Source organism: Parasteatoda tepidariorum, chromosome 2, assembly GCF_043381705.1.
Source record: "Parasteatoda tepidariorum isolate YZ-2023 chromosome 2, CAS_Ptep_4.0, whole genome shotgun sequence".
Classification (NCBI taxonomy): domain Eukaryota; kingdom Metazoa; phylum Arthropoda; class Arachnida; order Araneae; family Theridiidae; genus Parasteatoda; species Parasteatoda tepidariorum.
In genome coordinates, this window is record NC_092205.1 from 49,576,981 (window position 1) to 49,593,671 (window position 16,691).

Genomic DNA, 16,691 nt, shown 5'->3' on the forward strand with positions numbered 1-16,691 from the left:
CATTTATGTTTGGCAGCTTCTTAAAAAGATCTTTAGTAAAAGTTTCAGTTTTTTTAAAAAACTTGTTTAGAAAAGAATCAATAGAAAATTTAATGAACTAATGTAATCAATTAGCGCTAGTTTTTTCATAAAAACCAGAGAAAAAAGAAAAACAATTTCTAAACCCTGTTTAACTATTTTTTTTAAAACTTTCTCTAGTACCTGTATTTTGTTATTCACTTCCAATAAGAGTTTATTAGGAACAGGTATCTTAGAAAATAGTGTTTAAACAAAGGAAAAGTAATTTTTTTATCAGTTATAGCATAAAAAAGTAATTTAAATTTTGTCTATCGTAAGAACTGAAGAAGAAAGGGACACCATAATAAATTCGTCATTTTATAATCAGATTTTCTCTTTCTAAATTTCAATTATAAATTGACTTTAACTATTCTAATCAATTTCGCAGACGATATTTCTATACTAAATCAAATATAAGAAGTAGACTTTCTCTGAATAAAAAGTATTTTTCAACAAATTGAAATTCGTGACCCACAAAATAAGGAGTTTGTCGCCCCAATCAGGAATATTATGGTCTTAATAGTTTATTCGATAGAGGTTTTTAAAAGTACGTTCGTTTAATGTTAAATTTAATTTTTTATTTACTTATTTATTTTTTGATTTGTTTGTTTTTTGCAAAATAAATCTGTAATTTTTTTAAGAAAATTAACAAAAAATACTTTGCATACAATTCTATTAATTGTTTATAAAGATATAATACCAAGATTAAGCATCATTCCATAATTAGTTATCATTTCTTGTTATTCAATTTATAAACTTTTGAACTGTAATGTACTAATTTTAAACCATTTTAAACTAGGTGTTTTAAAAAGACAAAATACAGTTTTTGAACAAAAGCAGACAGATAAATTTACTAAATCAAAAATTTAAAAATTTCAATTTTAATTATTTAATTACGTTGAAAGCCTTCGACTAATTTTTTTCAAATTTTATATTTTGTCATTATATATTTATATNTATATATATATTTGTACTGTAATGGGACAAAATAAATGGTAATAAGAAGTGTTATCATGGTTATCATGTTTCTTTCTTCCTTCAATATAAAGTCTAATTTGCTTTGATTGAGACAGTCTCAGCTGTAATAGTAAATTACAGTTACGACTGAAACATGAGGACATTCAGAAGACAACTCTTGTTAGCATCATAGTTGGTAATTGGTTGGCAAAAAGAATCATGGATACAAGAAACATTGATAGAAATAGCAAAAAAAGCTCATTTTTAGGAAAACGATTTTAAAGAATTAAAAAAGAATTCAGTTTTATTTTTATTGTAAATTATATGATTTACTAACCTTTCTTTTCAACATTGGCATTGATTTTTCTTAACTTAGCTTCGTATAAGGACGTATAGTTTCTTACAGGACACATAGCAACATTTTAAAACAATGAAAAAAAACTCTAATTATTTCAAAAGCAATTAAAAAATATGTATATAAATATTAAAGAGATAATTACTAAACTTAAAATTCAAATTTTAAATATTGAACCACATGTTAAAAATCTTAAGAATTAATAAAACATGAAATTGAAGTATCTTAATGGTGCAAACTGTTCACAAAATATTTGGCATTAAACTTCTAACATTAAAAATAAAATTTGAAAAATAAAACTAAAAAAATAAATAATAAATTGCTTCTCATTTCCTTTCAGTATGAATATTTGAAGAAAAGGAAAAGAGAGAAAAAATATATTAGTCAACTAAATATTTTCAAATAATTTTATTTAAGCATCTATTTTTTTCAAATGACATGAAATAATACAGTTGCGAAAAAAATAAAATAAACATTTTAAATTAATATGGTTTAGACTGCATTGAAATAGAAGATATTTTTAAGGTTGATTAGATAATGAAATAATAGTCAAATTACGACTTTCGACTTTCTTCTTATATAAAGGATTTACAATATGGTTTTTCTTATGTGAAAACATTAATGAAAGAAAAAATGATTTAGTTTACTTATTTCAGTTATTTTATATTACTTATTTTAATTATTTTAGTTATTCTTATTGCTTATTTTACTTTTATTACTTTTTTTACTTTTATTAATTACTTTACTTATTCTTATTTCTTATTTTACTTCTATGACTAAACTAATTATTTCTTCTTTACTTTTATTAATTATTTTACTTTATTACTTTCATTTTAATTATTTATTGAATTACTTTAAATTCTTCTGTCAATAAATCAAATTAACAATTTCTTTTGTCAGTAAATCAAATTAACAATTTCTTTTGTCAATAAATCCAGCCATTGTTTTTTTCGTTATTATAACTTTCTAAGAGTGCGTCATATTTTCCTTCTTTAATGCATTCATTATCTAGCCAACATGGTGATTTAAAATGATGAGAAGAGGCTCAAAACAAGTACAGACATTAAATAAATTTATGAACTTACCAAATGCTTGTTTTACGTACTTAGTTACACCAGCTGCATCATTTAGTATCACCACTTTAAAAGCACCCTGCAAGTTTCGCACCGTTAATGTTAATTCTTTTAGTCATAAATTTATGGTCTTCAGATGTTCTAAAACTTTCTCCTCTAATTTGATACACGTTTTCTGTACCATAAGATCTTATTCCATTTCCGCAATTTTCTTTCAGGAATAAATATCTTCTTATTGTATGTTTTACATATTTTCATTTGTGATCACTAGAACGTTCCTGTGAATCATAGCTTAGCTATTCTTTTAGCTATTCTTTTTAGCTATTCTTTTTAGCTATTCTTTTTCGATTCTTCAGCTTAGCTATTCTTTTTATAGTAAAATTTGTTCTTTGTGTTAACAGCAATAACGTCTTTAAATTTCGTTATAAAATATCGAGGTATTTGATTTCAAGTTTAGCTCATTACTTGTTAAAGTTTTCTTTTTTAACAAGTGCATGCTAGTTTTAAAATTGATTTATTTAAAAAATAACGCAGTCTATGCAAATTAAAACGGATTTCAAACATTAAATCTTAAATTTTAATTCATTGCATTTAATTAACAACACCTACCTTGAGCACCCCCCCATAGCACTTTCCTTGTTAATTGTTAATATGCACGAAAAAAAAACATGTTACAATTACAGTGCTCTGTGGTAATGACATTTCTTTTTAAAAGACACATAATTCTGATAAATGAAAACAAAAGACGCTGTATTTAAACCACTCATTTAGTAATTTTTCCGTTCATATTGAAGTGCTTTTGCAATTTCTGCAAAAATAGACATTTTTTGATAGAGTTAGATTTTTAGCATCTTGAGTATAGCATTCGCAAAATCCATGTTTACCGTAAAATGTTATACCGTAATGTTTACAGTAATATTTATTTATTTACAGTGATTTTACAGCAAATGTTACTGTAAAAAGCTCGATAAATCAGATTTTTGCACCGTAAAGTTTTACTGTTACACAGATTTTACTGTAGCTTTTACTTTTTACCGTAATTTTAAACGGAATTATTTACTGTTTAATAATTTAATCAAGTGAACCCCTTAATGTTAATTTTTTCCACAATTTCTCTAGAACTTGTTACACAAATCAAGTACATTTTTATTCAATCTGAAAATATTTAATTTTCTGTTAAATTATAAAATTAATAACTATTAAGTTATTTGTTGCAGGTAAGAAATACTTTTCTCATAAATATTAATTATTTTGTTATTTACCTATAACAAATTAATACTTGTATTGTATATGATACAATTGCTTGCCGTGATACAAACCATCTAATTATAAATTCTAAAATTTGAAATTTAATTTAAAGTAAAATATTTAAACTCTTTAATAAAATTTATAAAATTCTTTAAGAGTGCAAAACTTTGTCCTGAAGAGAACGAAAGTAAGAAAAGCTTAAAGTGATATAGATGGGTATTATTTATGTAAAATATCTATTCATAATTACATTACATTGTAAAATAGATCTAACGACATTTTTCTTTTCTTTTCAGATTTCAAAGGTTCATCGAATGATTCCTTTTCGCTGCAATTAACTCGGAGGAACGATTTTCATGCTGTTTTGCATTTCATCTTCAAGAACACTTCCTTCGATATTTGTCTGCAACAAAAAATGTAGCGCATTAACACAGACATCATCTGCCTCAGAATGAAAGAGTGATCCTCTATTTCAGGTAATATATAATTTAACATCATACCTTATAAAATGAAAGAAAAATAATTATTTTTTTCTAGGAATTCAGAAACATTAGAGTGACATTGTTGAAAGACTGAAACTTAGTATATACCTATATTGCCCAAAAGCAGTCAAAATAACTGCATTGTGAAAGAAAAACTAATGTGTAAAGAATTGTTTTAAATTAAATTTTAATATTTTTTATATTATTTACTGTTACATAGCAAATTATTAGTAAATATTAACAATAAAAAAATTACTTCACTTGGAAAAAAAAGTAATTTATGCTTCATTATTTGTACATTTTTTTCAAATGAAAATCAGTTGAAAAGCAATTAAAATGACTTCTTTGGGCAATCTAGAGTTAATATTTTATCACTTGCGGGCATTGACCGTGTTTAAGGTATGTAGGGTTGTCCCCATTTGTGTAAGCTCTAATTCCGAAATCTAAGAAAATGTCCGATCTAAAGCAAAAGTAATGGGACCCACTTACTAAATATTTTTGTAAAAAATAACTATTTTTATTTACAGTCACTCAGTCAGAGCACTAAGTTTTAGAATTTTAATTAATTTAACAAGAATAATACGGAGATCACGGAATTTGGGTTTCATCAATCTTTATAACAGTACTAAGGGGCTCAGCTTCATGTTCACTGCCGCTTATCATTCTCGATGATAACTTTGCAATATTTGTTGTTTTTTCACTGTAGGAAATTCCGGTAAGCATTATGGACACCTTGAATGCAGCATCCGTAAAATCCATTTTAGTGTAAAATTTATTTTAAACGTAACAATTTACAGCGAATTGTATGATAAAAATAAATTTTACATTAAAATAGTATACCGTAAAATAGATAATAGATAAAACCATAACATTTTACAGTAATGTTTATTTCATTATAGTAATTCCGTGATTTTACAGTAAATATTACTATGTATATACATAAAAATTACTCATTATCAGATTTTTGCTCCGTTAAATTTTATGGTAAAAGGTATCGGCACACAGTCAGTAATTTTTACCATATTTTTATTCAGAATTTCTTACAGTGCTAACCAGAAACAGTTTTTTCAACGAAAGTTTAAATTACTCACTAATATATGTACCAAAAATTGTGTTTGCTTACTCCTCTAACTTTAAAACATTTTCCTTTGGATTACATTAAAGTCTTACCCTTAGTCTATTAGTGAACATAAATAGTTTTGTTTAGCAATTATTTCTTAAAATAACACTTAAAACTAAAGGTTTATTTCAATAACAATTTTTTGTGATCAATCGTAAGTTAATACTTTTACTTACCGAAAAGGCTACTATATTACATACAATTCGTACATACGCCTCACTGTGCATGACACTGATCATTAAATTCATCATATAAAATAATATCATTATATAAAATAAATCTATTTAACTGTAATTTATAATAGTATATTGTAGTAATTTGCATCGAAAAATAATAATTATTGTAAAATGGTTAATAAGTTTAGACACCGACTCACATAAGTATATTTCAAAGTGTATAGTAATAAGGCAATATCATAGTATTATGTTATAATAAATAAACAACTATTTTAATTTTAAACTCTTAGATTAGAAAGGAATCAAAAACGTAATAATAGCAGAATAGAGTAAAAAAAATAAAAATTGCAGATAAATGCCTTTAAATTAGGGGCGCAAATATTTTATAGGACAATACTAAAATAATGAATAAAATTAATTTTAAGCTGATATCATCCCGAAAAATATGGGTGTATTTGGGTGTTAATGAGAGAAAACTGGATCCTACCACGTAGCTTTCAGCCAATAAAAACACACCATTAACAGTGGAAAACTGCATGTAACTATTTAATTAAATTTATTGATAACGTCATAAAATGGTTCGACTAAAATGTAAGGGAAGTGTATTTTTATAATAGATTCCTTTTACAATTTTTATTATAGATAAAAATTACAGATAAATACCTTTAAAGTAGGGATACAAACATGCTTATAGAAAAACAATTCGCGATCGCAACGAACTATAGGGGGCGCTGTTGTATGAGACGAATACCTGCGACTGCTATATGAACATTTATTCAGTTACGCTGGAGACGTCTTAAGTGTAGCGTGTAGCATTGTAACGTTCCTTCTTTATTGTGGCTTATTAAATTGAAAAAAGAAATATGCTTGATATTTTTTTTATGCAAACGAAAACAAAATGGTATCTCTTTTCTTTTTAGAGAAGGAACATTCAAAACACATCGGAAAAATATTTGTAAACAAACAGAAACAAATTTGTATCTTCTTATTAAAGTTAAAACCTATTGCCTGAAAAAAAGTTTTACTGAATTTAATGATATAGCATGAAAGGCCTATTTAAACTTTGCATTCCGTAGTTTTAGGAATCATATTACTTTAAACATTAAAATAATCAAAAAGTATGCATAAGCCTCATAATTTTACATAATTTAATTTTGTAAAAAAAGTTTTTTGACAACAATTTTAATAAAAAAATTTTAAGTTTCAATAAAAATCAGTATTTAGAAACTAGAAAACGGAAAATAATGAATGCTTACGAAACAAAAAAAAAATCTAAAAATTCCTCTGATTGAAATAAAACACTTTCATGTTTTTTTTTACTTATAATGTGACGTAGAAAACCATTCTATAGAAAGATATCATCAAACAAGAAAAATAATTATTTTCAAGTAAAATTTTTTATTTTATAAATTATAACACTTACCTGCTTTATAAATCCAGAGAATTACAAAATGATATAATCTTCTTTTGAACACTTTATTCTCAAATAATATATACCCATATTATCCCTTCCTTACTTTAAGATGTCATAAAACGCAGTAAAATTTTATAATTGCAAGATCTTGATATGAATTTCAATATGAAACTTAAAAACAGAATAGCTAAATTCTTGGTACTTACGTACTAACGCCACCCCAACAGAAGTTGCTCTAATGAGCCAATAAAGAACAATACTGTTGTTCGCACACATGTATCTTTTGGATTCCTTGTTACCTTGTTGTTTGCTGTTTTTTGACGCCATTTTTAGTGCTACAAAAATGCGTCTTTGGCATTTGTCAAAAGTAGAACAGGATGCAATTTTATTTTTTCTGGTGCGAAATATTTTACTAAAAAAACGAAAATGTACCAATTCCCATCACATGAAACTTTATCTTGGTAAACACACGTTTTGGAAGCGTTATTTCATTTGGAATCTTATTTATTAGTGTTCATATGGCGACAGAATTTGGTGAAAGAAAATAGAGATTGTTTTGAATCTATATTAAACTCTATATCGGCCCATTTTCCACCAAAATCCGATACTACTTCCTTTCTAAATAAAGTGTTTTGAATTTTGAAAGTGTTTTGATTTTTAATAAAGTGTTCTATTTAATGATTTGAAGCAAAAATTTTTGGTGCAGATAGGCGGCACTTAGAAACCGCCAAATCTGTAGCCGCGGTGGCGTCAATACGTAAATTTCGAAATTTCATTCCATACTTTTCTGAATCATATTACTTCAAATATTAGAATATGCAGGAAGTATGCATAAACACAAAATGTTATACCATTTAATTTTTCAAAAAAAGTTTTTGACAACAATTTTTATCAAAAAAATTATAAACTAAAAAGCGTAAAATATGGAATTCTTAGGATAAAAAAAACGATTTTAAAAATTCCTCATGTTGAAATAAGAAACCCTCATAATGTTTCTTTTTTTTATTCTTATATTCTTAATTCTTTTATTCTTATATTCTTAATCAGACGTAAAAAACCATTCTGAAGAGAACTATTATCAAACAAGAAAAAAATTATTTACAAGCAAATTTTTTATTATAGAAATCATAACACTCACCTGCTTTATAAATCCGGATAATTCCAAATGAAATGTTCTTCGTTTGAAAATTTTATTTTCAAATTATATATACCTAGATTATCCCTTCATTATTTTTTGATAACATACCACATAGCAAAATTTTATAATTGTAAGATCTCGATATGAATTTTAATATGTAGCTTAGAAACAAAATAGCTGAATTCTAGTTGAAATTATTCTTTCCAAACTGAAAAGTACTTGTCAAGAAAACGATAAAAATTCGTTAATAATCAGTACAAATGATACCATTTCAAGAAACTCGAAAGATTCTTTATTGTTGATTTCCGAATCATGTGGAAACAGAAATATATACTATTCTATAAAGAAAAAAAATATTCTAATATAACTATTACAGTATTTTACGTTCTGAATTCACATTTATTCATTGGAATGAAGAAAGTGATGTTGATTTCACTTTAATATGTAATGAATTGAAGACAGAAAAAATTTATTTTACAGTAATACACACATCTGTAACAGTATGCGATCCCGAAATCGAAAGTTATCAGTTGCAAATTTGTGGATAATAGAAGTTAAAAAGTAATGAGGAATTTTTCTTCAAATGGCAGGTGTGTTCTGTTTCTGAAAGATTTACCGATGTTCAGGAGAGTTTTTTCAAGTTCTTCGGCCTTTTCCTTAGGGAATATTTACTTCTTATTTGCTGCTTAGAAAATGGCGTCTGACTCCACCAATGATTCAGATGGAACTAAATGAAAGCTTAATATATAAATGCCTAATCTTCTCAGGCTACCGCTAGAGGGCGTACTTAAGCGTTGCGATCACGAATACCTTTAAAACTTTTATTATTTTTATGCTGATGACAACTAAAGCAATATGGAAATGAATGAGGGGAAACTGAATCCTACCACGTGATTTTCCGCCCGACAAAAATGCAACGACCACAATGGAAAACTGTGTTAGATCATTATGTTTTTACGTTATATTGAGATATAGAGAGATATTGAATCAGCCATATTCGAGGATGACTGAAAAAATGTGGCGAAAATAAATCAAAATTGTTCAGAGATAATAGATAATTAGGAAGTGCATTACTTAATTCACAAAATATTATAATTTTTAAATTAAAAATGTAACGATTATATCTAAACTTATTAAAAGTAGCAGTTCTCCTTTATTTGAATTGATCCGTTTCTAATTCGCTGCTCCTAAAATTCCTGGATACTAAATAATACTCCGGGAATATGATTTATTTTCCCTTGTGTCAATTGTGCATAATACCTTCGCTTAAATAAATAAAATCAAAAAGCATATTCAAATCACAAACTGCCCAATGATTTTTGAGTGGGAAGTTATGGTACGCATCATCAATGGAGATATGTAACATTAATATTTAATTTGTGTAAATATAATGTTAAAATAAAAGGTATAGGGAAAAAAATCAAAATGAACAGCTTTTCATGAAATAAAAATTATGATATGACCTGGTAATCAATTGTATTTTTTTTATTTCAGTGACGCATTTTGTCATAGAAGCAATGATGGTTTCAATAAGACTTCAAACAGTAGAGAGAATGTGAGAAATCGTAAATAAACTTCCCTGCAAAATAAACAGACTTGACTATTTATTTTTTCCATACTGATATTGACAGTAATACACAATGTCTATTCATATAGCGAATGGTTTTCATGTCAGCAACTATGCAGCCTATGCTGTATTAATGCAGAACGCAAATTTCACACTTGACTGGCCAAACAATACCAATAATACTCCATTTTATGAGAGTGAAGAATATTATGATCCTCAAATTGATATATTTAGTCACTTACCTGGACTAAAAGCTATATTTTACGCTATATACATCACTATATTTTCAATAGGAATTTGTGGCAACGTTCTCGTTTGCTATGTTGTATTCCGAAATAAATCAATGCAGACTGTAACCAATTTCTTCATAACTAACCTAGCGTTATCTGATATACTTTTATGCACGTTTGCAGTACCATTTACACCGCTCTACATGTTCATGAGCCAGTGGGTATTTGGAAGGGTACTTTGTCATCTAGTACCCTATGCTCAAGGTGTCAGCGTCTATATATCAGCATTTACTTTGATGTCAATAGCCATCGACAGATTTTTTGTCATTATATACCCATTTAAACCAAGGCTTCAAGTTACTTATTGTTACTTGATAATTGTAGCAGTATGGGTGCTAGCTGGATTGCTTACCCTTCCGTATGGTATATTCATGGCGTTGGTTCCTACTGAAAATGGTATATATTGTGATGAGGTGTGGCCCCATGAATCCAGTCGAAGAGCGTTTGGATTTTCTACATCAATTTTACAGTTTGTTGTACCATTTATCATTATTACATTTTGCTACATGAAAGTGTGCATCAAGTTGAAAAACCGCGCCAAATCAAAACCAGGAACCAAATCTGTGAAGAAAGAAGAGATGGAGAGGGAAAGAACACGCCGCACAAACAGAATGCTTATCACTATGGTGGTTATATTCGGTGCTTCTTGGTTGCCAATCAATATTTACAACCTTATTATAGACTTTTACATACCAGCTGCTTCATGGAAATTTTTAAACGTAATTTTCTTCATGTCTCATGCGGCTGCAATGAGCTCAACCTGTTACAACCCATTCCTCTATGCTTGGCTCAATGAAAATTTTAGAAAAGAGTTTATGATTGTTTTACCTTGCTTTAATTCGGCTGTTCAAGCTCCAAATACGATGTCAAAGAGGGTTGTAAGCGGCAAGGCTGATAAATCTTGCAACGGACATGATGGCCACGAAAATGTAACACTTCTTCCAATGAAAGAGATCCAAAATAAAGACAGAAAAATTCAGAAGGACCGAGTTGCTGCAACAAAAAATAGCACCTCGGTTACCGACACAGTAAGAATAAATGTTACGAGCAATGATTTGGAACCTATTTAAAGCAGCTGATTCTACAAAAAGCGAAACACGCTAGTGAGAATTAATTTATTATTCTGTTTCATACTATGTATTATTCTTATTTATAAATTTCAAGTCCATGTGATATAAATTCGCATTAAAGAAGTATAGTATTAGACAGCATTACAAAAAGAAATACCAGCTGTTTATAAATTTTGCATTTTTTATCATCTTTATACTTTAATTAATACTCACTAAATTACTTTAACATAAAATATGTAATTGCTAGTTTTAGAGACACTAATTAGTTTTAAATGAATAAATCTCATGGAACTGAAACGGTACGATATTATATGATTTGCTTTAAAGAAAAACTTCATCAGCTTCAAAAATATACATATTGGAGAAATGAATATTGTATTGGATATAACAATTGACATGTTTCAAGCGAGCACATACATCAGCTTATCTTGATGTCCTGAAATCTAGCTTCATTCATAGGAATGCTAATTCCCTTGTTAACGACATTAGTTCCTTACCATCTGATATTTTCCTAGTTTTTCTCACCTTTATTTTCCATTCTTCGATATCCACTTAACGTTTTACACCGAAGAGCCATTACATTATGACCACCCTCCATCTATAACAATGGGCTCGCCCAGGTTTTTATGGTTTCTCGCCCAGGAACAATGTTTTCATGGGACACATTGGGACCCATAATCCTCATAGAACAATCCCTGACGTTTGTAAGTTACTTGAACATAGTTGTAGACTAGGTTCACCTATTCATGGCAACAGTTTTTCCAGCGGAGGATGGTGTTTACCAACAGGATAATGCACCATGTCATAAGGGTCGAATCGTCATGGATTGGTTCAAGGAACAATCCAGTGACTTTCAAGTCATGTCTTGACCCCCAAATTCACCTGACCTTAATCCAATAGAGCATTTGTGGCCCTACTTGGAAAACCAAATTCGTGCTGCCACGCTACCTCCGCGCAATGTGAGGGAATTGCAGGACCAGTTGGTGAGCGCTTGGTACCAGATATCTCAGACTACCTATCAGTGCCTTGTGGAATCAACGCCACGGCGGGTGCTAGCAGTTTTGAGGGCTAAAGATGGTCCTACATCTTAGTAGCAGGGTGGTAGTAATGTAATGGCTTTTCGGTGTTCCAGGTCACTTTGTTTTTTCTCATTCTTGTCTCGTAAGTGTTGAAAATGGACGTCTATTTTTGTGAGTGCTTGGAACATGTTGACGGTTGTTTTCAATCTATATGTTTTTGAAGTGATTGAAGTCTTTAATCAAGTAATACTAATTATAGTTAGTACTTATTTTTAAAATGAAATAAAAGTCTGTTTTTTTTATATTATTGAAACTTATGATAAAATCTTTTTATTTACTATCTTCACTAACTACGACATTATTTATATTACCAAAATTATTTTACTTCATATATGTCTATCACGTAAGCTCTGGAAAGAATGATTGGATACGAACTTTAACTTTTTCATAATAAGGGTTTTTTTCTGTAAAAGGCAAAATAAATAAATTTTGAATCTAAAAATCTGATCTCACTTAGAGAAAGAAGTTACCATATTTTTTTTCTTCTTTTTTTTGCTGAATAGGAAATTAAAAAATTATCAGAAGCATCATTCAGGTGCTTTTAATTTAATTTATTAGTCATTAAAAATAAAGCAAAAGCACTTCATTCATAGATTAAACTGATAAAACAAATATGGACCTTTTCAATTTTATGAAATTTAGCTCATTTATTTGAATTTTTGTAACTGAACCTAAAAAAGACTTAATATTATGTTACAATATTACTTACGCAATATTATTATTATTATTTTATTTCCTTTTCATCTCACAAATTTACGATTTTCAAAGTGAATTCGTTTTTTTTTTCCTTCAATGAATTTATTTAAAATTTGTTATACCCTCATCGATTCTTGAAACCACGTGTAATGAAGTAAATGTAATTATAATTGTTTGTGTGTACATAACTTTAATGAAGAAAATATATGTTGAATGTTTTTGTAATGCATGTTTCTTCATTTCTATAGAGCTATTGTTACATGACTAAGAGAAAAAATTATACTTTTACTGAAGATAAAAATATTTCGATTTTTTAATATTTTGAAATATTTAAATTTTTATTATTTTATTATAAAATTGAAATTTTACTATTTTGAAACAATTAACTTAGTTTTCTTGGAGAAAATGTTTTAAAATAACATTCACTATTTAAATGGCCTAGTTGGAATCTTTACAAACCAGGTATTCTATAAATGACTGATTGTGTTTAAAATAAATTAAAAACAGAATTTAAGCGAAGCATGCGGTTTTCTGCCTTTTGCTTAGAACTCTCTCCAAATCCTGCATAAATTTTTAAACTAATTACATATTTTCGCTGCAGATGGCGTTTAAGATTGGAAAAACTATAAAACAAATTTTCTGCTGCATTTCAGATCCTTTTAACTGAAATGATAAAATGAACAAAATTCAACTGAATTAAATAACATTCCACTGAATTATATAAAATGTTGTTGTTGTTGTAGTTCATTTACGTCGCACTAGAGCTGCACGATGGGCTATTGGCGATGGTCTGGGAAACATCCCTGAGGATGATCCTAAGATATGCCATCACAATTATATAAAATGAACTAATTCAATTGGAATTAATGAGTAATATTGGGAATGCAAATTGGAGATTATTTTAAAAGCATTGTTTTATAGTTTATCTTAATCAGTAGCGCCCTCTATGGATGATCTTAGTAATTAATTTTTAAGTTTGGTGACAATCAAAATCTAGTTTTCTCAGTTTAGCACAACAAAACCTGTATGATTACTGCTTCTGTTTTCTTATTTTCTTTTACTTTAAGCAAACTGATTGTTTTTAAATCATCGCTCATTGTGTGCACCCGGCCTAATATAAATATGACTTTAAGTGTGTTGATTAATTTTGGCATTTCTGCTGCATTTCAGATCCTTTTAACTGAAATGATAAAATGAACAAAATTCAACTGAATTAAATAACATTCCACTGAATTATATAAAATGTTGTTGTTGTTGTAGTTCATTTACGTCGCACTAGAGCTGCACGATGGGCTATTGGCGATGGTCTGGGAAACATCCCTGAGGATGATCCTAAGATATGCCATCACAATTATATAAAATGAACTAATTCAATTGGAATTAATGAGTAATATTGGGAATGCAAATTGGAGATTATTTTAAAAGCATTGTTTTATAGTTTATCTTAATCAGTAGCGCCCTCTATGGATGATCTTAGTAATTAGTTTTTAAGTTTGGTGACAATCAAAATCTAGTTTTCTCAGTTTAGCACAACAAAACCTGTATGATTACTGCTTCTGGTTTCTTATTTTCTTTTACTTTAAGCAAACTGATTGTTTTTAAATCATCGCTCATTGTGTGCACCCGGCCTAATATAAATATGACTTTAAGTGTGTTGATTAATTTTGGCATCATTAAACTTAGTTTAGAAGTAACATGATGCTTTAAAGTATTGATATTTCTTTGATGAATTCAATACCCATTTAAATAAATAAAATATATCAATGCATTTTTATTCTCAGAAACATGGTTTATACAGAAAAAAAACAATTAACAATAAAATCTACTAACTCAATAACGAACACATATTGTTGCACATTCCAATAAAATATATTTGTTTTTTTCTGTCTGTTGTTGTTGATACTTATAAATATACATAAATGCATAATTTGTATAAATAAAAAGCAATCTGAGCTTATGTTAGAAAAGAATATGTAAAAAAAAGTTTATATTGCAGGCTAAGTAAGTATAAAATAAGCGTTAGCCTAGCTATAGAAACATATGGGGCTCCGTATTCTTTAGACTAGCATAAATTTAAATTACTTTTTGGGAAATATTAGATCGTATTTCAGACTTAGAAAAAGCCTCAATTTGAAATTTGTTTTTTCAAATGGAATACCATCGTGGCATATAACCTAAATATGTATTGTACCCTTGCTTTATCTATGGAGTATAGTTAGATTTGAATGATATTGTATAAATACATTGTATAAACCTTATTAGCACCATGTATTTGTTCTAGCACAAACATAGATATGAGAAAAATGTATTCCGTAAAATTATGCATTATTTTGAATTTATTAATTATATTGTACCAAAAATATGTAGATTTTTTTAAATAAACTCAATTTCAGTTCTGTCTCCTCCATATTTTTGTTTAGTCTATGTAGTATAAAAATGCAATCTATAAAATGTAACAAAGTTTGTCTTGTTACATTTTAAATATTGCATGAGTTTGCTTTGTCATGCTCTTTTGTGGTACAACTGAGATTTTCGATTTCCAAACCACATGTATAATTCATAGTTAGCTTCGCATCACTCACGTGGTCTGAAAGATAGAAACACTTCAATAAAAATGCTTGCTAATCCAAGTAATGGAAATAATTCAATAACTCTCCTGTTTGAATGAATGTTTTGAATGAAATGAATGCTTCTCTACTCATCACAATATAAAAGGCTTATTTATTGTAAATTATCACAGAAAGTACATATAACTTAATACTTAATCAGGTAGTTTCCTAATGTTTGAAATTTTAATTGCCTAACCAAATTAGTAATGAATATGTCAATGTTCTTGTTTAAATAAATATAGGTTTTTTATTTAATGAAACTTATTAAATCCAAATTTTCATAGAAAAAAAGTACTTCTTTCTTTAAACAAACACAGTTGGGTTTTAATTTAATTTAAAACTGAACAACTAAAGGTTTTACATAGGGTGCATTACTACTCACTCATCGGGAGATCCATCAACGAATTAAGAAGAGGTTTTTTCGAAAATAATGCAAGTGTTTAATTTTCCAATAAATTCAAACAATAATTTCTTGACATCACGCATAATTATATTAAATATAATTTTGAGAATAACAATGAATCGTGTCTCGACGTATTTTACATGTATTTAAAGTAAAACTATTAACTAGAACTCTTCGATATAACTGCAAATTGCGATATCGTAAAAGTACAGTAAAAAAGATCTATAAACTGAATATGTGGAATCAATCAAAGACTTATGTAACAAATGGCATCCATCAAAGTTGTTAGATGGTGGCAACAGGAGATGAAGTTCGGTTCATGAGGGACGAACCAATCATGGACAGGAAATAATGACCATTCTAACCTGGATATTGCTGGTTTATTGAGATTTTGATGCTCGTAAAGGGTGTTTCTTGATAGGCATTCCAATCCCTTTTCCAGGACATAATCGTGTGAGTCAAGGGAATATTTCTCTTCATTGTTTAAATAGATAAATATTTTATCCAAGAAAAAACATCGAAACTAATTTATATCTGAATATTTATAACTTAATTTTTATCTTGCTTGAACTTTCAATAATTAACGACTTTTTTACACTATTTTCTTTTTTTATTAAAGTGATATGTTTCATTTAGGTAGATATTTTACTCTTAAAATAAAGCTCTATTTCTCGTAGTATATTTAGGTGTTCATAGTCATTGCTGCAGATGAATAAGAAGACAAAGATAAAGATTTAAAAATATTGCAAATATTAAAAAACAGATACAACTTATATCGGGAAAAATTGGTAGCTTTACTTTTGGGATTGTTTTTATATCTGGAACAAAAAGGCGAACACTCATTTTCGAAAAATTATATATGCTAATTGTTTTGATATTTTAATATAATGTATTATAAATTATAATGCAAAAATCAATTTATAGCAATTTATAACTATTTAATATATATATATATAT

At 28.0% G+C, this 16,691-nt stretch overlaps 1 protein-coding gene across 2 annotated transcripts in view; it reads left to right on the forward strand.

Moving 5' to 3' along the window:
- LOC107450954 (prolactin-releasing peptide receptor-like) overlaps positions 1 to 15,122 on the forward strand; it is a 99,990-nt gene extending 84,868 nt beyond the window's left edge. For both annotated transcript variants that reach the window (XM_016066898.3, XM_071177565.1), the window contains exons 2-3: positions 3,987 to 4,166; positions 9,515 to 15,122. In XM_016066898.3, the coding sequence (XP_015922384.1) occupies positions 9,661 to 10,947 (1,287 nt within the window). In that variant the 5' untranslated portion in view covers positions 3,987 to 4,166; positions 9,515 to 9,660 and the 3' untranslated portion in view covers positions 10,948 to 15,122. The remainder of the gene's footprint in view (positions 1 to 3,986; positions 4,167 to 9,514) is intronic.
- Positions 15,123 to 16,691: the final 1,569 nt, after the last annotated feature.